Below are 25,529 nucleotides of genomic sequence, written 5' to 3' on the forward strand. Positions count from 1 at the left end.
GATTAGAAAACTGAAGCCAGAGAATCCTATCAAAATCTAGAGTTCTCTTTGAGAGTCGTGCATCTTGACTGTGTTTGAAAGTAACAAAATTGCTTTTCTTCTTAAAACTTTCTACAAAACTGGTCTTCATCCTGATAGGTTTCAGAATGAGAGGCATTACTAGGAAGGCAGCAACATCTGTCTTAATTGCTGCTCCTCACGGGTCTTAGTCTGGTTGAGTTTCAAGAATTCCACATCCGTGGCAGCCCTCATGCCTGACCTTGGAAGGAACTCTGCCCCATTCTCATCCCCACTAGGAACACCAAGCTGGAAGGCGTGGGAATGCGTCCAAGACCCAGATGGGCCAAGAGAGGTGTCCTGGCTGCTCACTATGGCCCCTGATTCCAAGAAGGAGAGAGGATTTTGAATGTAATTGTTATGCAAATGCACCTTTTATTTAGCTGACTAAGATTTCTGGCTCCCAGATTAGTAACTTCATCAGCCATAGAAAACAGCCTGAGGCTGCTACCGCTCCTTTTTCTGCCTAAATACTCTCTCAGAAAATCAATCCTAATGGAGTTGGAAAAATGAAGATTAGGGCTAAATATGAGAGATTCCCTGGCCAAATATTTCCTGTTTTCTTGGGAATAGCAAGGTTCATATTTATTAACTCAGAATCTAGTCAGCCTCACCAGGGCTCTGTCCCCACTGACCAAACAGAATGATTCGTGGAGCCAGGCATCTCAACAGCATATGACACCTTTTTTTTCCTTCAAAGCAGATGTGATAGGGAGATATAGATTTGCCTGTTTAAGTCAGTCTGAAAAGCTGTTTTTGTTTCAAGCTTTACTTTTCAAATCACGCTATTTGCCTAAATAAATGTACAGTTTACCTGCTTTTTATTAGAAAATGAAATCAGCATCTGACTCCAGACTGCATTTGAGACTGGAAGGGGTGGAGATCCCCAGTGGACTGATTTCTATACACCTCTCCCAAGCCATTCCCACCCCCATTTTGTAGTAGGAGGACATGGACACTACCATGGACCTCAGAACCTATCGATGCCTAGATGCCACCAGGAGCTTTGGGGAGCCTGCTCCCCCTGAGTATCTGAATAAGAAGATACAGGTCAGGCAAGAGCTGAGTCAGCGCACAGGTAGAAACTCTGCCCTATCCCAACCCTTGGATCCATAGGCCAATGATAATTGCTGGAAGCCCCTTCTCTCTAAGTTTATCAGTTAGCTATCACCACAAAAAAAAAAAAAAAAAGAAGCTGATTTTAAACAACTCAAGACTCAGTGGCTTAAAGTAACAATCATTTATTCTTACTGATCTGAGTTCAGCTGATCTACACTGAGTTTGGCTGGGGTAACTTGGCTGTTCTCCACATTTCTCTCATCCTCCTCTTGGGATCGTCAAGCCAGTCCAGGCATGTTCTTCTACTAGTGATGGCAAAGGCACAAGAGCGCAAGCAAACACTCGCATGGTCTCTTGAGGTCTAGATTTGGAACTGGTGTACCAGCACATCTGCCTTATTTCTTTTATTGTGGTAAAATCCACATAACAAAATTTACTGTTTCAACCATTTTTAAGTGTATAGTTCAGTGGCATTAATTACATTCACATTGTTGTGCAACCATCACGCTTTCCATCTCCAGAACTTTTTCATCATCCCAAGCTGAAACTCTGTGCCCATTGTATAATAATTCCCCATTCCCCTCTTCCCCCAGCCCCGTAATCACTATTCTAGTTTCTGTCTCTATGACTTTGACTACACTAGGTACCTCATATAAGTGGAATCATACAGCATTTGTCCTTTTGTGTCTGGCTTCTCTCATTTAAATTAATGTTTCCAAGGTTCACCATGTTGTCCCATATATCAGAATTTCATTCTTTTTTAAGGCCAAATAATATTCCATCATACATATATACCACATTTTGTTCATCCATCCATCCATTGATGGGTATTGTGAATTATACTGTTATGAACACTGGTGTACAAATAGCTGTTCAAGGCCCTGCTTCCAATTCCTTTGGGTATATACCCAGAAGTGGAATTGCTAGATCATATAGTAATTCTATATTTAAGTTTTTGAGGAACTGCCATACTGTTTTCCACAGCAGCTGCACCATTTTACATTCCCACCAGCAATGCACAAGAGTTCTAATTTCTCCACATCTATGCCAACACTTGGTCTTTTCTGTTTTGGGGTTTTTGGTTTGGTTTTTTTTTTGTTTAATAGTAACCATCCTAATAGATGTGAAGTGGTAACTCACTGTGGTTTTGATTTGCATGTCCATAACAATTAGTAGACGTTAAGCATCTTTTCATGTGCTTATTGGCCATTTGTATATCTTTGGAGAAATGTCCATTCAAGTCTTTTGTCCATTTTTGTAATTTGGCTATTTGTGTTTGTTGTTGAGCTGTAGGAGTTCTTTATATATTCTGAGCATTACTCCCTGATCAGATCTATGATTTGCAAATATTTTCTCCCATTCTTTGGGTTGCCTTTTCACTCTGGTGACAGCATCCTTTGATGCACAAAAGCTTTTGATTTTGATAATGTCCAATTTATCTATTTTCTCTTTTGTTGCCTGTGCTTTTAGTATTATATCTAAGAAATCATTGCCAAATCTAATATCATGAAGCTTCTGCCCTGTATTTTCTACTAAGAGTTTTATACTTTTAATGCTTACATTTACATCTTTGATCCATTTTAAGTTAATTTATGTATATGATGTAAGGGAAGGATCCAACTTCATTTTTTTGCATGTGGATATTTAGTTTTCCCAGCACCATTTATTGAGAAGACTATCCTTTCCCCATTGAATGATCTTGGCATCCATGTTGAAAATAATTTGACCATATATGCAAGAGTTTATTTCTGGGCTCTCTATTCCATTGATCTATATGTCTCTGTTTATACCAGTACCATACTGTTTCAATTACTGTAGCTTTGTAATAAGTTTTGAAATCAGGAAGTGTGAAACCTCCAACTTTTTTCTTCTTTTTCGAGATTGTTTTGGCTATTCAGGATTGTTGAGATTCCATATGAATTTTAGAATGGATCTTTCTATTTCTGAAAATTAAAAAATTCATTGGGATTTTGATAGGGATTGCATTGAATCTATAGTTCACTTTGGGGAGCATTGACATCTTAATAATATTAAGTCTTCCAATCCATTAACATGGCATATCTTCCCATCTATTTATGTTTTAATTTCTTTAGCAACTTTTTGTGGTTTTCAGGGTACAAGTCTTTAACTTCCTTGGTTAAGTATTCTTAAGTATTTTATTATTTTTCATACTATTGTAAATGGAATTATTTTCTTGACTTCTTTTTCAGATTGTTCATTATTAGTGTAACATCTGACTCATTTTTATTGGCCAAAGTAGTCACATAGTCAAACCCAAAGTCAGGGTGTGGGAAAGTACAGCCCACCTATCATGAGAGGGCACTGCAAAGTTACATGGCAAAGCAAGTCAATACAGGGAGGAGTGAAGAATTGGATCCTGTAATGCTCTATCCCATACTGAGCTTCCTGTAGTCAATTTTAGCATTCTTTTCCAGGCCTTTGTTCAAAGTAGTCTGCTCCAACCCCTTCAATGTAGACAATTACAGTGAAAATGTGAAAAAGGACAAGGGGACGAAAGGAGAGAGCAAAGGAAGGAGGTAACAAGGTGCCTAGGTAAATTGCTGGTGCCCAGCTGAACAAGTAGCAGGTATGGAGGAAAGAGACAAGGCAAGGAATCAGAAGGACTGCCACGTGATCTTGGGAAAGTCTCTTCACATCTCTGGGCCTCAGTTTCCTCCTCTGGTGGTGGGCTAGGTGATCTCTAAGGGCCTTTCTTCTGTTAACTCTGCATCTTATACAAATTCTAACAGTATCGCCCCCAGAATAGAAGACAAGCCAATGTTAGAAAATCCCGTCTCTGTACAGACCCATAGGCACACACATCCGTGCAGGTGGGCATCTTTTTGTCTCATAGATATCATCATTTTCTGCCTTACATCTCAGTTTTATTAGTGTGCTTTCTTTTATCCTATGCCAGCTAGGATCTCCTCGCAAGAGGGAAGATAGTCTTAATTCTCTTACCTGTGCCCAGAACAGTAGCTACCAAATCAATATGTTTTTAACTGAACTGACATGAAACCTCCATTATGTTTATTTTGGGTGATTTATTGTGTGTTTTAAACCTCCAAATAAATTTTCTGTGGAAGCCGGGTTGCCAGGGACACATCAGCAGATTCAGCAAGTACTCTGAATTTAGAGAAAATGAGTTTTCTCTCACAAGTGCAATGTTTATTTTACTAATTCTATGCTACAAAAGCTTGAGTAGACATAATATCTCAGCTTAATATTTTTGACTCTTAATATGTGAAATACGTTCAGTGACCATGCAGCTAAACATAATATTGTAAATGTCCGATGCAGGCTTGGTAAGAGTTGTCAGAAGGCCAAAGTTCTTGACTTATAGAGAAATGAGGTCAGTGTTTAAAACTGTTTTCCTAGTCTCTGTTGATAAACTTTGGCTTGAAAATCACATAAAGAATAAAATGGAGGCAGATATTAGACTTTTACCAATTGAAGTCTGATTCTTAACTATTATTATATAGTATGTATTTTTTTTCCAATTCATTGTATCTGAAGAAGCAATTTCTTTCAGTATAAAGTCGGTGTAGGAACTAATTAATCCGAAAAAAATGTTCAATGGATGAACATTAATTGCTTCATTTTTTAAAAGTGAGTGCAGGGACATAGAAATAGGCACTTTTGTGTTCTCCAAGAATTTTTACTTAATTGAATGAATAATAGTCACCCTCCCAGAATCTCAGAGGATAAAAGCATCCCCTGCTTGCTTGGGAATGGGAAGCATAAGAAAAATGCCGTGGGGAAGCCCACATTGTACGTATGGCCTCTAGAGCCATGGAGACTCTAAAACAACTCATCAGCAATGTGTCCTTTGGGCTTTATCAACGGCTTACTCCTCCTTTCCTCTCCTTCTAGGCTGCCCCATCAAAGGTCACCCTACCCCCAATATCACCTGGTTCCATGGTGGTCAGCCAGTTGCCACTGTCACAGGACTGACGCATCATATCCTGGCAGCTGGACAGATTCTCCAGGTTGCAAATCTTAGTGGCGGGTCTCAAGGGGAATTCAGCTGCCTTGCTCAGAATGAGGCAGGAATGCTTGTGCAGAAGGCCTCTTTAGTGATCCAAGGTAAGAACCCCTTCCGGCTTTGGTGCCAGGTTTATTTCTTGAACAATGGAGTCTACTAGGGAATCTAATTCTCTAGGAGAACACAGTGGTTTCTAATCTCCCATGGTTCCTAGAGCATGAAAACTGAAGCTGAACCATGTTTCCCTGCAATAAGGCCCTTCAGAAGAGCCACAAGGCCCATCCCGGCAGGACCTGGAAGAGTCATAAGCAGGCCTTGCTACTCAGGACCAAGGAAATACCACCATATGTCAAAGTCCAATGCATTTCCTTTACGCTGGTTTAACTAGTAAAGATCATACACACACACTCACACAAAGTAGTGTGTTAAGAAAATGCATGTTTTCTGTGTTGGTTTGATTTAAAAATTCCTCTTGATCTGAACCACTTGGCTACTGCCTCCTGCCCTGGAGAGTTGGGGCGAGTGCCAGTACCTGCTGATCATCCTGAAGAATCTTCAGCTACACATCACATGCTGAGTGCTTTCCAGGCACCTTTCCTGTGGCCCTGTTAAAGAACAGACCAAGAAGCCCGTGTGGCTCATGCACGAACCTTCCAGGAACACTGGCAGGTCGGAGAGCCCTTGGGTGGGGCCTGGCATTGGCTGTACCAAGAAAGAGTTGTGAATGAGCCCAAAACAGTGGGAAAGGGGCCCAAACTGGCCTTGTTATAGAAACTATATGAGGATTTTGAGTTTTCCATAGGCTGGTTCTACGTGTGGCCTACGTGTAGTATTTTAGGGAAAGCAAAATTCTACTGCATGTATTCTAAAATGGAGGATTCTGTGGGAAGGGACACTTTTGTACCAATATAGCCCATAGGAGGGAGATTTTTCTGAGCACATGGGTTTTCTCCTTAAACATCCTCCCCTGCCATTTGGCTTTCCAGACAGGAAAGTAAATGTTCCATTGTCTTGCCAGCCAGCCGTTCTCTGCTGAAAACCAGAAGCCAGCGCCTATCTACAAGATTCGTAATACACAATCTTGCAAATAAGCACTCGCAATTTACCAACCTACTCTTATTCTTAACAACTTTCCTACCAGTGAGTCCCAGACCCCCAAATAGAAAATGCAAAGAAATTGCCTTCCTTACTGACATCAGTGTCTCATGTACATGAGTACTCTCTAGATAGGCTGTTTTTTGTAATATTTACAAAGTCTAACCTGAATCTGCACTCTTAAATATGATTGTTAAGTATCTCTGATATTTTTATATCTCTTTGTTGAAAAATAAAGTCACTTCCTGGTGAACCAATAGGAAAAGTACTTTAGGAAGTATGTTTAAAAATAATAAGAGCTGGGCCGGCCCCGTGGCTTAGCGGTTAAGTGCATGCGCTCCGCTGCTGGCGGCCTGGGTTCGGATCCCGGGCACGCACCACTTCTCCAGCTATGCTGGGGCCGCGTCCCACATACAGCAACTGGAAGGATGTGCAGCTATGACATGCAACTATCTACTGGGGCTTTGGGGGGAAAAAATAAATAAATAAAATCTTCAAAAAAAAAAATAAAATAAACTAATAAGAGCTATGGCCACTGGTAGATACAGTCTATGTGCCAGGCACAGGACTAGCCCCTTAATTTTCGTTATGTCCAGTCCTCACATAACTTGATGAGGTGAGGGCTGTTGTGTTCATTGTATGGATGACCCAACTGAGGCTTCTGGAGACCACGTGACTTGCCTGGATAGGTTGGCAGTGGAGCCTACTGAGGGGCAGAGCCTCATTCGTAACAGCTCCTCATGCCCACTGCTCACCCCTCCCCCACTGCCCAGCTCAGGAGGAATAGAGAACGTGGGCACTAATGCTATCTTCTTTCGCCTCTCATCCTCCTTCTGTGACAGATTACTGGTGGTCTGTGGACAGACTGGCGACCTGCTCAGCCTCCTGTGGTAACAGGGGGGTTCAGCAGCCCCGCCTGAGGTGTCTCCTGAATGGCACGGAGGTCAGCCCTGCTCATTGTGCGGGGAAGGTGCGCCCTGCTGTGCAGCCCATCGCCTGCAACCGGAGAGACTGCCCTTCTCGGTGAGTGTGCCAGATGCTGGCTCAGGCCTCCCCACCCCCAAGGATGGGCCCTGACTTGAGCCAAGTTGATGGCCAGCCCTTGTCTAGCCCTGTCCCGGGAGAGACACTGAGTGTAGGTGAGGGGCCTGCCGTCCAAGGAGCTGTTCTTTCCCACAGTCACAGGCCTGTCAGGCCTCTCCACTGGGCAGAAAACATGCCTCAGAATGAACCTCCTCCCTTGGCTCTGTTTATTCTCTCACCACTCAGCAAGCTAAAGACTGCCTGGGCTTCCCAAGTGTCTGAAAGAGTCTGTTCAGGGAGCAGAAGCATCTCAGGCCCTGGCAAGAGAGAGCTTGCCTCCTGCAGGAAGAAACTGGCTCTCTGGTTTGTTTGTAAGAGAAGAAATGTGTTTGCAGTTGGCGTGCTCAGGGGCTAGGGATTACCAGCCTATACCCCAACTCCTCCCCTTTCTTCTAACTTTAAGTACCTGTGTCATCACCACTCCAGTTTAGTTGAGGAAATCTTATCCTCTTCTTTTCTACAAAGGGTTGCATCCTGCTAAAGTTGAAATAAATCTCCATTTCCTATAGTTGCTTCCACTTTGGATATACATTCTCTGCACTTGGGTCCCTTATATAGCCCAGAATGGCACCCACAGTCTCTGCCTCTGATATCTTCCTTGAGCTTTGAGAAGCCATGGGTCCCTCTGAGCAGCCCACTCCAGTCTTCAGGCAGTAGCTGAAGTGATAATGGATGGGCTTCGAGTTGGCACTGGCATGGTGCCCTGAGCCTGGAGGGACTTGGCTGAGCCCTGAAAGGCCCCTTTACTGCCTATCTGTGGGACTTTCATACACTACTTAGGCAACAGCTTTGTGTTCTGCCAGCTGAGTCATAAAGAGCAGCTGAAACCAGGAGAGACTCAATGAAATATGAAACACGCTCATTAATATCAGCAGTTGGACTTGCTGACGGGAAGGCTTCCACGGGAATGATTAATGTCCTTTTATACCCTGCCTGAACTGTAACATAGCCCTACCTCTCCTTTCTCAACCCCCCACTCTAGCTCCCGAAAAATTGCTGAAATGTATATTTGGAAATAAAAGTTGATTGAAATGCAGGCCTGACATTCACCAGGGATATAAGAGGTTGGAAGACTGCCCTTGCCAAGTTGCATGAAATGAAGAAGAGGTCTTGGACATGCCAAGGACTTTTTGATTTGCTGTGGGGATGGTCAGAGTCAATCAGCCTCATTTACTTCTGCAAATGAAATAATGGCTGTGTCTGCTTGGGTTTCAGTGCCCCTAGGAGCTTTAAAACACCTCGTGGCTGCTTCCTAAGTGGCTCTGCTCCTGTGGGTTGGAAATCTGCACGCAGTCCTCTCTCTCCAGGGCAAATTGAGCAGGGAAGTTCCATCAAACTAAAGAAGTCACAGATGCAGATTCAAACAGAATTTGTTCCCCATCCCTGCTAATTGCCTCTCCTGAGAGCCAGATGTGGTGTCACTGGACTAGGCAGTGGCCACAGGCTCACCTTTGACTGGTTTCCCTGCCAGCCTTCTTTGCCTACAAATGTCACCCTGGTCATCTTTTTGAATAGTACTGGGAAGTCCCATTTTGATCCAGCTCACTGTTGCAACCATTTCATTTAGATCAGTTTTTTCTCAGGCAATAAAATCAAAGGATTTTTTTTCTAGATTAAATGAAATGGCTGAAAAGCACTAGTCTTTTCCTGCTATTTTCCCCAAACTGTCCCTCCTTCCCCTCCTCATTGAGGAGGGGAGAGAATTATCCCAGCATGCAGACATGCAAAGAGAACCCCTACATGTTTGTATATGGACCAAGGACTTCAGAGGATTTCCCATCTTACAGCTTGGCTTTATGAGAAAAGCCATTTGTCACAGTCTTTGTGAGTCTCCCGTCTGAGGATCCGAATAGCAGTTGGAACCTAACGTTCTGAGAACAACTACTTTCACCACGTATGCAGCCTTCTAAGAGTTATTTATAAGACCTGTGGCCTGTGACGCATGGAGGTGGGAAACTGCTCCAGAAAGCTGGAGGGAACTTTGCAGCCTTCAGAGGGATTAAACAAAATCAAATGAGACGTGGGTTACGGCGAAGTAGAAAATACAGTGAGTCCTAGCAGACGAAATGCTGGCTTCAGTGAGACCCAGATCGCCTCCTGGGTCAGAGATGCACAGGTTTGGATCTAACTTTCCTCGGAGACTGTCCCTCCTCTGCCACACGCTTGGGTGCCTTTGGGAAGCACCAGAACTGCAGTGCAGTGTAACTAACTAATTGACTGTCTCCCCGGTGTGCCCACCTGCAAGTTCACGGCTTTTTGGGCCAACATCAAGCTGAGGCAACTGATCTTCAGAATATTCTTTCAAGATGCACCTTTTTAGGCAATTTCCAAGGGGTATTTGTTTCTGTGGCTACCATAACAAATTACCGCAAAGGTGGTGGCTTAAAACAAAAATTTATTCTCTCACAGTTTTGGAGGCCAGAAGTCCAAGATCAAGGTCAGCAGGGCTGCACCCCTCCAAATGCTCTAGGGGAGAATCTTCCTTGGCCTTGCACCTTCTGGTGGCTCTAGGTGTCCCTTGGCTTGTGGCCACATCACTCCAACCTCTCTGCCTTTGCAGTCTCACTGTCTCTTCCTCTTCTGTGTCTGTGTCGAACCTCCCTCTGCCTTTCTCTTATAAGGACACTTGTCATGGCATTGAAGGCCTGCCAGATAATGTAGGCTAATATCATCTCAAAATCCTTAATTATGTCTGCAAAGACGCTTTGTCCAAATAAGGTAACATTCACAGGTTCCAGGGATTTGACTCAGATATCTTTGGGGGGCCATTTTCAGTCTCCCACGTCAAGAATATACTGTGAAAAGGGCTGCAGCCCCCAAATTAGCAGCTGTGTGGTGAGAGCAGGGGTGGGGGGCACTTTTCTGGGAGTATGCGGCACTGTGCCCCTCCCCAAGGCCTGCCCTTTGCGGCTGCCCTGACTCCTCTTCCTCTCCACAGGTGGATGGTGACCTCCTGGTCCGCCTGTACCCGGAGCTGCGGGGGAGGTGTCCAGACCCGCCGAGTGACCTGCCAGAAGCTGAAAGCCTCTGGGATCTCCACTCCTGTGTCCAATGACATGTGCGCCCAGCTTGCCAAACGGCCAGTGGACACCCAGGCCTGTAACCAACAGCTCTGTGTGGAGTGGGCCTTCTCCAGCTGGGGCCAGGTGAGAGGCTTTTATTTGAAAGGAAAATCTAAAGGTGTGGACCCTGCCACAGTAGGAAGTAAAATGACACCACTGCCACCTCCTCAGTGATGACTAACCATTCACATCCTATCTGTCAATTAACTAACCCCACTCAATATCCTTCCTAAAGCCCAGATCTGATCATTCTTCTCTAACGCTAACACACCTCCCACACCCATTACACTTCTCCTTTTGATTTGCCTCCACCCAGAGGCCTTCTTGTTCTCAGATGATCATCAGACCCTCAGCGGCCCCTTCTTCTCATTTTCTGTAAGGCAGGCTCTCCTCACTGGCTATGCTAGAGCTAATGATTTGAAGTCTGATGAGATCCATCTGGGAGCTGCAACATTGTTCTGGGCCAGGGGTTCTCAACTGGGTTGCACAGTTAGAACCACTGGAGAAACTTCTTTAAAAGACCAATATCCAGGCTGCAGCTCCCAGAGATTCTAAGTCAATTGCTCTGGGGTGAGATCCAAGCATGAGCAAGTTTTAGAAACTCCCCCGGTGATTCTGATGTGCAGCCAGGGTAGAGAACCACTGTCCCAAGCCAAGAAGAATTGAAGCCTGGCTGGATCACTTTGAAACCACCAATTCCTTTCTCCATTCTCTGCCAGAGGTTAACCAAAAAAGTCCCAGGTTGACTCAACAGACAGCAGAAATGGGAGCTCATCTGACCCCAGTAGGAGTGGAGCCTCTTCTGGATATAGGGAAGAAACACAATGACTCCATCTGGAAAGAAAAGTTTTTGTTTAGTTGTGACTTGAAAGATCAACACAAACTGAAGATTCTCTGTGGGGAAGAGCAAACCTGACCAATGACAGACCCCATGATGCCGTGGGGGGGTGGGGGCGGTGCTGAGAGTGGCCGCACCAGTGTTCTCGCATCATTTCTGGGCCAGGGGAGACTAAGCACCAGTCAGGAACTCCTGTTGTAATTAGAGGCCTAGGTTTTCCCCAGTGTGGGTAGATCAGGCCTCTGTTTAGCCAAAGAAGAGTTGTCCTACTCAGCTGACCACTCCACTGCTTTAGAATGTTGTTGGCACCAAAAAAAAAAATCCGGTGTGATTCTTGGGCGAAATATAATTGCATATACTCTGTTTCTCCCAAAGTCTGTGTTCAAAACCTATGGGAGACCTACTGAGCATCTGAGAGCTGACTGCCAGGATGATAATCAGCTGGTACCCCCCAAGCGTGTGGTAATTGTGGCTTGTCAGAGGCTGACGCTAAGTGGTAGGATGGCCGTTCTGATTGGTCAGGCATAGTTTCTGATTGGTTGATGTCTGAACCATACCATTAAGCTTCACCTGCTGGGATACCCCAAAACAACCACAAGGTTCTTAATTCTTTGTGTAACTGTATGAACTAATGTGACAATGTTTGGGTGCAGTTAGCAACTTGAAACATTTTTTTTTAACTTTATTTATTTATTTTTCCCCCCAAAGCCCCAGTAGATAGTTGTATGTCATAGTTGCACATCCTTCTAGTTGCTGTTTGTGGGACTCGGCCTCAGCATGGCCAGAGAAGCGGTGCATAGGTGCGCACCCGGGATCCGAACCGGGGCCGCCAGCAGCGGAGTGCACGCACCTAACCGCTAAGCCACGGGGCCGGCCCCTGAAACATTTTGGAACTGGCTATCTACTTGTTACTGCATTCATGTCTCCCCATCCCCACCCCAAGGTATGTTCTTTGAAAAACAATCACTTGGCACTTCCTATTATAAGACACTGTGGCCATCACTAATGAAGAGCAAATGTTATTTGGGAGAAATGTAGCAACAGAGTTCACTTGCAACGCATAATCCTTTTGTGTCCCAGGTGATAATGCTCAACACTGGCCAATCAACACGCTCAGCTGGAGGCTCCTTTCTGGCGCCTCTGCCAAGCCCCTCTTATTGCCAGTGACCTAATGTATGTGCTTCATAATCAAAGAGGCATGAGCTCCCCCTTGCTCCCCTCCTGGGGGATATCATCTTTCCCCAACCTGGAAAAGCCCACTTCTGATAGCTCTCATTCAGCCCAAGGCAGCTCTGCTTCTGGGCCCTCAAGGCTTATTGGCAGTTTGTGAATTACAATTGGGAACAGATCTGGCTGCACTTGGGAGATGTTTCTGCCTTGTGTCATTGAGGTCATTCAAGGGGACATACAGTGCACATTGATCATTTTCAGTGATTATTTTTCCTAACAGAGAGAAATATAGGTCTTTCCTCCTTCCTTCCCCTCAAACAACTCCCACCGCCTTCTTTCTTCTAAAACCCTCGAGGCAAGTATAGCTTAAGCTTTAATGTGAATCACCTGTGGATCTTGTTAAAAATGCAAATTCTGATATGGCAGGTCTGGAGTAGAGCTTTGGATGCTGAATTTCTTTTTATTGAGGTATGATTGACATAACATATTAGTTTCAGGTGTACAATATAATGATTTGATATTTGTATACATTGCAATATGATCACAAGTCTATTTAATCCGTTACCATACACAGTTACAAAAAAAATTTTTTCTTGTGATGAGAACTTTTAAGATCTACTCTCTTAGCAACTTTCAAATATGCAATACAGTATTATTATAGTCACCATGCTATACATTGTATCTCCAGGGCTTATTTATTTTATTTTATTATTTTTTGTGTGTGTGTGGGGAAGATCGGCCGTGAGCTAACATCTGCCAATCCTCCTCTTTTTTTGCTGAGGAAGACTGGCCCTGGGCTAACATCCATGCCCATCTTCCTCTACTTTATATGGGATGCCGCCACAGCATGGCTTGACAAGCGGTGCATCGGTGCACGGCCAGGATCCGAACCAGCGAACCCCCGGCCGCCGCAGCGGAGCGCGTGCACTTAACCACTTGCGCCACAGGGCCGGTCCCAAGGACTTATTTATTTTATAACTGGAAGGTTGTACCTTTTGTCCCATTTCACCCCCCCACCCACCCCCCCGTCCCCAGCAACCATCAATACGTTCACTGTATCTATGAGCTTGGTTGTTTTTTGGTTTTTTTTTAAGATTTCCATATATAAGTGAGATCATACAGTATTTGTCTCTCTGTTTGGCTTATTTCACTTAGCATAATGCCCTCAAGATCTATCCATATTGTTGCAAGTGGCAAGATTCTCTTCTTTTTATGGCTGAATAATATTCCATTGTATATATATACCACATCTTCTTTATCCATCAATGGACACTTAGGTTGTTTCCATATCTTGGCCATTGTAAATAATGATGCAGTGAACATGGGGGTGCATATATCTTTTTGAATTAATGTTTTTATTTTCATCAGATAAGTAACCCAGAAGTGGAATTGCTGGATCTTATGGTAGTTCTGTTTTTAATTTTTTAAGGAACCTCCATACTGTTTTGCATAGTGGCTGCGCCGATTTACATTCCCACCAACACCGCACAAGGGTTCCCTTTTCTCCACATCCTTGCCAACACTTGTTTTCTCTTGTCTTTTTGATAATTGCCATTCTGACAGATGCGAGGTGATATCTCATTGTGGTTTTGATTTGCATTTCCCTGATGATTAGTGATGTTGAGCATGTTTTCAAGATGTACCTGTTGGCCATCTGTATGTCTTATTTGGAAAAATGTCTATTCAGATCTTCTGCCCATTTTTCAACTTTTTTTTTTTTTTTTTTTGTAGCTATTGAGTTGTATGAGTTCTTTATGCATTTTGGATATTGACCCCTTGTCAGATATATGATTTGCAAATATTTTCTCCCGTTCAGTAAGTTGCCTTTTCATATTGTTGATGGTTCCCTTTGCTGTGCAGAAGCTTTTTAGTTTGATGTGGTCCCACTTGTTTGTTTTTGCTTTTGTTGCCTTTGTTTTTGATGTCAAAGTCAAAAGATCATCACCAAGACCAATGTCAAGGAGCTTACCACCTATGTTTTCTTCCAGGCATTTTATGGTTTCAGATATTACATTCAACTCTTTAATCCATTTTGAGTTAATTTTTGTGTGTGGTGTAAGATAGTGGTCCAGTTTCATTCTTTTGCATGTGGCTGTCCAGTTTTCCCAACACCTATTTATTGAAGAGACTATCGTTTCTCCACTGTATATACATGGCTCCTTTGTTGTGAATTAATTGACCATATATGGTCAATTTTTGGGCTCTCCATTCTGTTCCATTGATCTATGTGTCTGTTTTTATGCCAATGCGAAAGTGTTTTGATTACTATAGCTTTGTAATATAGTTTAAAATCAGAGAGTGTGATGCCTCCAGCTTTATTCTTTCTCAAGATTGCTTTGGCTATTTGGGGTCTTTTGTGGTTGCATACAAATTTTAGGATTGTTTGTTCTATTTCTGTGAAAAATGTCATTGGAATTTTGATAGGGATTGCATTGAATCTGTAGATTGCTTTGGGTGGTATGGACAATTCCTCTAATCCGTGCGCACAGAATAACTTTCTATTTATTTGTATCTTCTTCAATTTCTTTCATTAATGTCCTACTTTTCCATGTACAGGTCTTTTACCTCCTTAGGTTAAATTTATTTCTAGGTATTTTATTTTTTTTGGTGCAGTTGTAAATGAGATTGTTTTCTTAATTTCTCTAATAGTTCGTTATTAGTGTACAGAAATGCAACAGGGTTTTATATACTGATTTTGTATCCTACAACTTTACTGAATTTTTTTTTTAGTTGTAACAGTTTTTTGATGGAGTCTTTAGGGTTTTCTGTATACAATATCATGTCATCTGCAAATAGCCACAGTTTTACTTCTATGTTTCCAATTTGGATGCCTTTTTATTTCTTTTTCTTGCCTAATTGCTCTGGCTAGGATTTCCAATACTATGTTGAATAAAAGTGGCAAGAGTGGGCATCTTTGTCTTTTTTATAATATTATAATATTACGGGAAAAGCTTTCCACTTTTCACCATTGAATATGATGTTAGCTATGGGCTATACCCAGTTTTTTGAGAATTTTTATCTATGTCCCTCCTGTAATTTTCTTTTCTTGTGGCATTCTTGTCTGGTTTTGGTATCACTGCAATGCTGGCCTCATAAAAGGTTTTGTCAAACATTAACTCAAAATGGATTAAAGACTTGAATGTAAGACCTGATCTTTTCAAAGAACCAGCTCTTAGTTTCACTGATCTTTTTAGTCTCTATTTCATTTGTTTCCTTCTAACTTTGGGCTTTTTTACTCTTCTTTTTTTAGTTCCTTGAGGTGTAAAGTTAGGTTGTTGGAGATTTTTCTTGTTTCTTGATGTAGGCATTTATCACTATGAACTTCCCTCTTAGAACTGCTTTTGCTGCATCTTATAAGTTTTGGAATGTTGTATTTCCATTTTCATTTGTCTCAAGGTATTTTTTTTATTTCTCTTTTAATTTCTCCTTTGACCTATTTGTTGTTTAGTAGCATGTTGTTTAATCTCCACATATCTGTGAATTTTCCAGTTTTATTTTTATAATTGATTTCTAGTTTTATACCATTGTGGTTGGAAAAGATGCTTAATATGATTTCAGTCTTCTTAAATTTATTAAGACTTGTTTTGTGGCCTAACATATGAACTATCCTGGAGAATGTTCCATGTGCACTTGAGAAGAATGTGTATGCTGTTGCTTTTGGATGGAGTATTCTATAGATATCTGTTAAGTCCATCTGTTCTAACATTGTTTAAGGCTGATATTTCCTTATTGATTTTCTTTCTGGATGATCTATCCATTGATGTAAGCAGGGTATTAAAGTCCCTGACTATTATTGTATTGCTGTTTATTTCTCCCTTTCGGTCTGTAAATATTTGCTTTACATATTTAGGTGCTCCTATGTTGAGTGCGTGAATATTTACAAATATTATATCCTCTTGTTAGATTGACCCCTTTGTCATTTATTACAGTCTTTGTTTTAAAGTCTATTTTGTTTGATATAACTACACCCACTGTCTTTTGGTTTCCATTTTCCATCCCTTCACTTTCAACCTGTGTGTGTCCTTACATCTGAAGAGAGTCTCTTATAGGCAACAAATAGATGGGTTTGGTTTTTTATCTATTCAGCCATTCTATGTATTTTGATTGGAGAATTTGGTCCATTTACATTTAAAGTAATTATTGATAGGTATGTGCTTACTGCTATTTTGTTCATTGTTCTCTGGCTGTTTTGTAGTTGCTGTCTGTTCCTTTCTTCTTCTCTTGCTCTCTTCCTTTGTGGTATGCTTAGATTCCTTTCTCTTTATCTTTTGTGTGTTTACCATAGATTTTTGCTCATGGTAACCATGAGGCTTACACCTAACAACTTATATTTGTAACAGTCTATTTTAAGTTGATAACACCTTAAATTTGATCACATTCTAAAGCTTTACCTTTTTACTCTTCCCCCCAACATTTTATGTTTTTGATGTGACATTTTACATCTTTTTATCTTGTACATCCCATAACTAATTATTATAGCTATAGGTATTTTTAACTACTTTTGTCTTTTAACGTTCATTCTAGCTTTATAAGTGATTAATCCACTACCTTTTCTATATATTTACCTTTACCAGCAAGATTTATACTTTCATATGTTTTTTGTTACTAATTAGCATCCTTTCTTTTCAGCTTAAAGAAATCCTTTTAAAATTTTTCTAAGGCCAGTTTAGTCTGATAAACTTCTTTAGCTTTTGCTTGTCTGGAAAACTCTTTATCTCTTCTTCAATTCTGAATATAACTTTGCTGGGTAGAGTATTCTTGGTTGGAAGTTTTGGGTTTTTATTTTCCAGTGCTTTCCAGGCCAGAAGGGAGTCACATGATATATTCAAAATTTTTCCTGAAAAATTTGCTGATAGTCTGATTGGAGTTCCCTTGTCTGCAACAAGTCGTTTTTCTCTTGCTTTTAAAATTCTCTTCTTGTGTTTAACTTTCAACATTTTAATTATAATGTGTCTTAACTTGGGTCTCTTTGGGTTCCTCTTATTTGGAATGCTCTGGGCTTCCTGGATCTGATTGTCCCTTTCCTTCCCCAGGGTAGGGTAATTTTCAGCCATTATTTCTTCAAGTAAGTTTTCTGCCCCTGTCTCTCTTCTCCTTCTGTGACCTCTATAATGTGAATGTTGATCTGCTTAATATTTTCCCGTAAGTCCCTTAAGCTATCTTCACTTTTTTTCATTAGTTTTGCTCCTCTGGGTGAGTTCCACTACCTGTCTTTGAGTTCACTGATCCTTTCTTCTGCTTCGTCTGGTTTGTTGCTGAACCCCTCTAGTGTATTTTTCAGTTCAGTTATTCTCCAGCTCTGTGACTTCTACTTGGTACTTTCTTATCATTTCTATTTATTTGTTGAAGTTCTCATTGTGTTCATCCATGCTGAATTTCTAAAAGCTCTCAGTGATGCCAATGCTATTGGCCCAAGACCACACTTTAAAGAGTAGCAAGGCTTGAAGCATTACAAATTACAAGGAATTTCTTGATCTCACAATCCTGTTGATATTTTTCTATTGGTGATTTTGTTGGGATGTGCTTCAAACTATAGATGCCCCCCAAACCTCCACATTCCACTCCTGTGGGAATGAAAATGGTGGTACTTTCTGACAAGAAAGTCCTTTTGAAATAGTGTCATGCAAATATCTGTTCCTTCATCTACCTACCTCTTTGAAGTCTAAGAAAACCATGGTGATTTTAGTCTAAGTAGAACTAAGACCACTTTCTCAGCTCTAACAACCTGGCTTCTTGTAATAATTCACTTCCTTCTTTTAACCCAACATACATTTATGAGGCACCTGTATTTGATGGGGAATGTGTTCCATAAAAGCATCTGTGAAGGAACGAAGGCAAAAGCAGCCCCAGAATGTTTTCGGGGGAATTAGGTGAGAGATAGAAATATAAATGTGGCTGGAAAACAGGTGTCAGATTATGAAAAGTCTTGTAGGCTGTATGAGGAGTTTGGATTTTATTATGAATACCACTTTGTCCGGGCAGGAGAGGGGAAGTACCTAGAAAGATTTTTAAGCAAGAATGTCATGATCCAAGTTACATGATCAGATATATACTTTATTCTGTCAGCAATATAGTAATTGAATTGGGCAGGGACAAGACTGAAGAAAGAGAAACCTAATCTAGGTGAGAAATTTTGCTGATCAGAACGAAGGCAGTGGAAATGGGGAGGAGATACTACGAAAGTGTGATTCACATAGCTTCAGTGATCCACTGGATATCTGGAATGATAAGAAATTGTTTTCAACATGTTTAGCATGAGACGTTTGTGAAACATCCAAGTTAGACATGTTCATTAAACAATTGGATATATAGATCTGGCATTTAAAAGAGCTCTCTTCTAAAACACTATCAATTTGAAAGTCATCGGTAGACAGGTGGTGGCTAGGAGTCATGGGTAGTATAACACAAGGGGAGGGAAAGCATGAGATGAAGAAAAAGCATAGGGCAGAACCCTGGGGAACACTAAACTGTAGGAAGAGGAGGAAAAAAATAACCTAATGAGTAGAAAAAAACTTGGAAAGTGTATTCACAGAGACCAACAAAGGGGTTGTTTCCAGAAAGAAGGAAGGGTCAGTGGTATATCAAAATGCATCAGAAAGGACAAACAAGATATAGTAAGCATTGGCCAGGACCCCATGGAACTTGACTGATGGACAGTATGGCAATTGGCACTGAAGTCAAACCAGCAATGAGTAAAGGCACAAATAAGAGTGGAGGAAATAGGGCTGCTGGGGACAGATCACTCCTTCAAGAAGTCCCAGTTGTGGTCAAGGGGCATCAGCAAAATGGCAGACTAGGAAGCTCTAAGTTCTTGTTCCCCCATGGAAACATCAAAAAACAATCATAAACTGGCTGGACTAACCTTACAGAATCTCTGATAAACAGTCAAAGGTCTACATCAGCCAAGCAAACACCCACTAAAGAAAAATCCAACTTCAAAACAGAGAATTCCCTGGCATTTTCACTCATTCTTCCCCATCCTAGTGCAGTCTTGGCCCAGAGGCAACAGCAGCCCATTTCCCTCCCTCAAACTGTAGAGGGCAGAGAAAATCCTATTTGTACTGTTCTAACCTGTCAGAGGGCTACCTGAAGGACTGATCTCTGTCTCATCTAACTCAGATCTCAAGGGAGGAAACGTGTCAGCCACTACTTGTAAAAGCTGCAGGGGGACTACACACCTCCAGATACCTGGGGTAAGAGATTACAGATGGATACACTTAATAGACCATCTAAAGCCATGAAGAGATCCTGGGGTGAGACTCTGTGGGAAATTAAAATGTTCCAAAGCAGCCACGTATACAGGGGAATTGAGAAAGCCATATGCAGGCCCAAGCAACACATGTGCTCAGAAAAGACCTGAGAACACCTTAAGCTTTCACCTCAGGCTGATCCCTGAGGTGAGGCTCAGAGACAGTATACAAAGCCTGGGAGAGATGACTGTTTTCTCAAATGCCTAATTTTCCAAAACAAATTATAAGCCATGCAAAGAAACAGGAAAACATGGCTCATTCAAGGAAGAAAATAAAGTGGCAGAAACTATCCCTGAAGAAACAGGGCATCCAATGTTTTAGATAAAGACTTGAAAACAACTGCCTTAAATATACTCAGAGGGCTAAAGAAAAACATGGATAAAGAACTAAAGCAAATCAGAAAAATGATGTGTGAACAAAATGAGAATATCAAAAAAGAGATCGAAATTATAAAAAGAAACCAAACAAATTTTGGAGCTGAAAAATACAGTATCTAAATTAAAATTTTCACCAGAGGTGTTCAGCAACAGGTTTGAGCAGGCAGAAGAAACAATTAGCAAACCCGAAAACAGGACAATTGAAATTGTCAAGTCTAAGCAGCTGAAAGAAAAAAAAATGAAGAAAATGGGACCAACATACATGTTGTGGGAGTCCCAGAAACGGAAGAGAACAGGACAAAGAGATTATTTGAAGAAATAATGGCCAAAAACACCCCAAATTTGATGAAAGACATGATTCTACAAATATAAAAAGCTCAACAACTCCAAGTAGAATAAACTCCACATTGAGACACATTATAATCAAAATTGTCTTAAAGACAGAGAATCTTGAAAGCAACAAGAAAGAAGAGACTCACCAGTTACAAGGGATCCTCAATAAGATTAGCAGCTGATTTCTCAGCAGAAACCTTGCAGGCCAGAAGGCAGTAGAATTATATCTTTAAAGTGTTGAAAGAAAAAAACTATCAATTGAGAATTCCATATCCAGCAAAACTGTCCTTCAAAAAATGAGGGAGAAATTAAAATATTCCCAGATAAACACTGAGAGAGTTCATTACTACTATACCTGGTTACAAGAAACATGAAAAGGAGACCTTCAGGTTAAAATGAAAGGACACTAGACAGTAACTTCAAGCCATATAAAGATATAAACATCTCCAGTAAGTGTAAATCCATGGGCAAATATAAAAATCAGTATTGTAATTTTGGTTTGTAACTCCACTTTTTACTTTCTACAGAGTTTAAATAACAAATACATAAGAAAAATTATAAATCTATATTAGTGGATATACAATGTATAAAGATGTAATTTTTACATCATTAACATGAAGTGGGGGGAGGGGAAAGAGCTGTATAAGAGGAGAGTTTTTGTATGTGGTAGAAGTTAAGTTGGTATCAGTTCAAATTAGGATGTTAAATGTAATACCAATGGTAATCGCAAATTAAATATCTATAGACTACACGCAAAAGGAAATGAGAAAGGAATCAAAATGTCACTACAAAAAATCAACTAAACACAAAAGAAGGCAACAATAGAGGGGAGAGGAAGCTATAAGACATACATAAAACAAAGTGGCAAAAGTAAGTCCATCCTATCAGTAATTACTATAAACGTAAATGGAAACAAAGCCTCCCCAATCAGAAGGCATAGATTGGCATAATAGGTTAAAAAATAAGCCAATTCTAAGCTGTCTACAAGAGACTCACTTCAGATCTAAAGACTCAAATAGATTGAAAGTGAAAGGATGGAAAAAGATATCCCATGCAAAAATAGTAACCAAAAGAGAGCTAGCGTGGTTATACTAATATCAGACAAAGTAAATTTTAAGTCAAAACTGTTACAACAGTTTATATATTGATAAAAGGGTCAATACACAAAGAAGATATAATAATTAACATATATGCATAAACATCAAAGATCCAAAATACATGAATCAAATATTGACAGAATTGGAGAAAGAAACAAATGCCCCACTTTCAATAATGGACAGGAGAACCAAACAAAAGCAATAAAAAAATAGAGGAATTTAACATCACTATAGACCAGTTGGACCTAACAGATAAATACAGAGCACTCCACTCAACAACAGCAGAATACACATTTTTCTCAAGAATATATGAAACATTCTCCAGCACAGACATGTTGGGTCACAAAACAAGTCTTAATAAATTTTAAAAGAATGAAATCATACAAAGTCTCTCTTCTCCACAATGGATGAAACTAGAAGTCAGTAGCACAAGGAAAACAGGAAAATTCACATATATGTGGAACTCAAACAACACACTCTTGAACAACCAATGAGTCAAAGAAGAAATCATAAGGGAAATTAGAAAATACCTTGAGACAAGTGAAAACGTGGGATGCAGAGAAAGCAGTGCTAAGAAAATTTATAGTTATAAATGCTTACATTAAAAAAGAAAGATCTCAAATCAACAACTTCACTTTATGCCTTAAGGAACTAAAATAAGAAGAGCAAACTAAACCCAAAGCTAGTAAAAGGAAGGAAATAAAGACTGGAGTGGAGATAAAGAGAAAAATAGAAAAAGAGTAGAGAAAATCAATGAAACCAAAAGATCTACAAAATAGACAAACTTTTAGCTTCACTGACTAAGAAAAAAACAGAAGACTCGAATTATTAAAATCTGAAATGAAAGTACTAACATTACTGCTTTTAGAGAAATTTTTTTAAAAGATTTTATGAGAGTTCTATGAATAATTGTACACCAACAAATTGGATAACTTAGGTGTAATGGACAAATTCCTAGAAACACACAACACACCAAGACCAAATCATGAAGAAGTAAAAATATGAATAGACCTGTAACTAGTAAGGAGATTGAATGAGTAATCAAAGACCTGCAACAAAGAAAAGCCCTGGACCATATGGCCTCACTGGTGAATTCTACCCATTTAAAGAACAATTTACAACAATCCTTCTCAAACTCTTCCTAAAAATTGAAAGGAAGGGAATGCTAACACTCCCTAACTTGTTCTATGAGGCCAGCATTACCCTGCTACCAAAGCCAGGCAAAGACACAAGAAAAGAAAACTAAAGACCAATCTCCCTTCTAATCATTGATGCAGAAATCCTCAAGAAAATACTAGCAATCCAAATTTAGCAGCATATTAAAAGGATTATACACCATGAAAATCAATCACTATAATGTATCACAGTATCTGAATGAAGGGGAAAATGGCCATCTTAATTGATGCAGAAAAAGCATTTGACAAAATTCAACACCGTTTCATCATAAAAAACACTCAACAGGAGCCATCCCTGATGGCCTAATGGTTAAAGTTCAGAGCTCTCACCACTTTGGCAGCCTGAGTTCATTTCCTAGTTGCGGAACCACGCCACCCGTCTGTCAGTTGCCATGCTGTGGTGGCAGCTCACATGGAAGAACTAGAAGAACTTACAACTAGGATATACAACCATGTAATGGGGCTTTGGGGAGGGGGAAAAAAAAAAGGAGGCCAGCCTGGTGGCATAGTGGTTAAGTTTGCATGCTCCGCTTTGGTGGCCTGGGGTTCGTGGATTCAGATCCCAGGCACGGACCTACACGCTGCTCATCAAAGTCATGCTGTAGCGGCCTCCCATATACAAAATAGGGGAAGATTGGCACAGATGTTAGCTCAGGGACAATCTTCCTCACCAAAAAAAAAAAAAAAATAGGAAGATTGGCAAGAGATGTTAGCTCAGGGTAAATCTTTCTCTGCAAAAAAAAAAAAAAATTTGTTACATTTAAAAAAAAAACACTCAAACTAGGAATAGAAAGAAACTATGTCAAAATAATAAAGACTGTATATGAAAAACCTACAGCTAATGCCATACTCAATAGTGAAGACTGAAAACTTTTCCCCTAAAATGAAGACCAAGACAAGGATGCAATATTTGCACTTCCATTCAACATAGTATTGGAAGTTCAGAACAATTAGGCAAGAAAAAGAATGAAGAACGATCCAAGTTGGAAAGGAAGAAGTAAAATTATCTCTGTTCATAGACGACATGATCTCATATGTAAAAACCCTAAAAATCCCAAAACAACTACAAAAAAAAAAGACTCTTAGAGCTAATAAACGAATTCAACAAAGTTGCAGGATACAAAATTAACACAAAAAATCACTTGCATTTCTATATATGAATGATGAACAATATGAAAAGGAAATTAAGAAAACAATTCCATTTATAATAATACCAAGTAGAATAAAATACTTAGGAACAAACCCAGAAGGTGAAAGACTTGTACATTAAAAACTACAAAATGTTGCTAAAAGAAACTAAAGAAGACAAATAAATGAAAAAACATCCTGTGTTCATGGATTGGAAAACTTACTATTGTAAAGATGTCAATACTACTCAAATTGAGGTACAGATTTAATGCAATTCCTATCAAAATCCCAAAGACTTTTTTTGCAGAAATAGAAAAGCCCATCCTAAAATCCATATGGTGTCTCAAGGGACTCTGAATAGCCAAAACAATCTTGAAAAAGAAGAACAAAGTTGGAGGTTTCACACTTCCTGATTTCAAAACTTATTACAAAGCTGCAGTAATTGAAACAGTATGGTACTGGTATAGACAGACATACAGACCAATGGAATAGAACAGAGAGCCCAGAAATAAAACTCCTGCATGTATGGTCAAATGAAGTGTGCCAGCATCATTCGATGGGGAAAGGATAGTCTTTTCAACAAATGGTGCTGGGAAAACTGGATGTCCACATGCAAAAGAATGAAGTTGGATCCTTACCTTACACCCTATACAAATATTAGCTCAAAATGGATCAAAGACTTAAACATAAGAGTTAAAGTATAAAACTTGGGGCCGGCCTGGTGGCGTAGTGGTTAAGTTCGTGCACTCCACTTCAGCGGCGCGGGGTTCACGGGTTTGGGTCCCAGGCACAGACTTGTACACCGCTCGTCAAGCCATGCTGTGGCAGTGTCCCATATACAAGGTGGAGGAGGATTGGCGCAGATGTTAGCTCAGGGACAATCTTCCTCAAACAAAATGAGGAAGATTGGCAACAGATGTTAGCTCAGGGCCAATCTTCCTCACCAAAAAAAAAAAAAAGTATAAAACTCTTAGAAGAAAACATAGGGCAGAGAAAACATTTGGCAATGATTTCTTGGATATGACACTAAAAGCATAGACAACAAAAGAAAAATTAGATAAACTGGACACCATCAAAATTAAAAGCTGTTCTTCATCAAAGGACACTATCAACAGAGTGAAAAGGCAGCCCACAGGATGGAAGAAAATATCTGCAAATCATAAATCTGATAAAGGATTAATATCCCGAATATACAGACAAGAACTACAACTCAACAACAAAACACAAAGCCTTGAATAGACATTTCTCCAAAAGTGTATGAATAGCCTATACGTACATGAAAAGATGTTCACCATCACTAGTGTTAGGAAATGCAAATCAAAACCACAATGAGATACCACTTCATGTCCATTAGGATTGCTATTATCAAAAGACAGAAAATAACAAGTGTTGGTGAAGATATGAAGAAATTGGAACCCTTGTGCGCTGTTGGTGGGAATGTAAAATGGTGCAGCTGCTGTGGAAAATAGTATGGCTGTTCCTCAAAAAATTAAACAGAATTACCATATGATCCAGCAATTCCACTTCTGGGTATATACTCAAAAGAATTGAAAGCAGGGACTTGAAGAGATATTTGTACACTAATGTTCATAGTGGCATTATTCACGATAGACAAAAGGTGGAAACAACCCACACGTCCGTTGACAGACGGGTGGATGAACAAAATGTGGTACATACGTGCAATGGAATATTATTCAACCTTAAAAAGGAATGAAATTTTATACATGCTACAATATGGATGAACCTTGAAAACATTAATTTAAGTGAAATAAATCAGACACAAAAGGACAAATACTGTATGATTCCACTTACATGAGCTA

The 25,529-nt window shown here is 40.3% G+C and overlaps 1 protein-coding gene across 3 annotated transcripts in view; it reads left to right on the forward strand.

The window, feature by feature from the left end:
- Positions 1-25,529, forward strand: part of ADAMTSL1 (ADAMTS like 1) — an 855,592-nt gene that overhangs the window by 824,979 nt on the left and 5,084 nt on the right. For all 3 annotated transcript variants that reach the window (XM_058565859.1, XM_058565860.1, XM_058565858.1), the window contains 3 exons: positions 4,990-5,202; positions 7,039-7,219; positions 10,218-10,425. In XM_058565859.1, the coding sequence (XP_058421842.1) occupies positions 4,990-5,202; positions 7,039-7,219; positions 10,218-10,425 (602 nt within the window). The remainder of the gene's footprint in view (positions 1-4,989; positions 5,203-7,038; positions 7,220-10,217; positions 10,426-25,529) is intronic.

Source organism: Diceros bicornis, chromosome 22 (assembly GCF_020826845.1).
Source record: "Diceros bicornis minor isolate mBicDic1 chromosome 22, mDicBic1.mat.cur, whole genome shotgun sequence".
In the NCBI taxonomy this organism is placed as follows: Eukaryota; Metazoa; Chordata; class Mammalia; order Perissodactyla; family Rhinocerotidae; genus Diceros; species Diceros bicornis.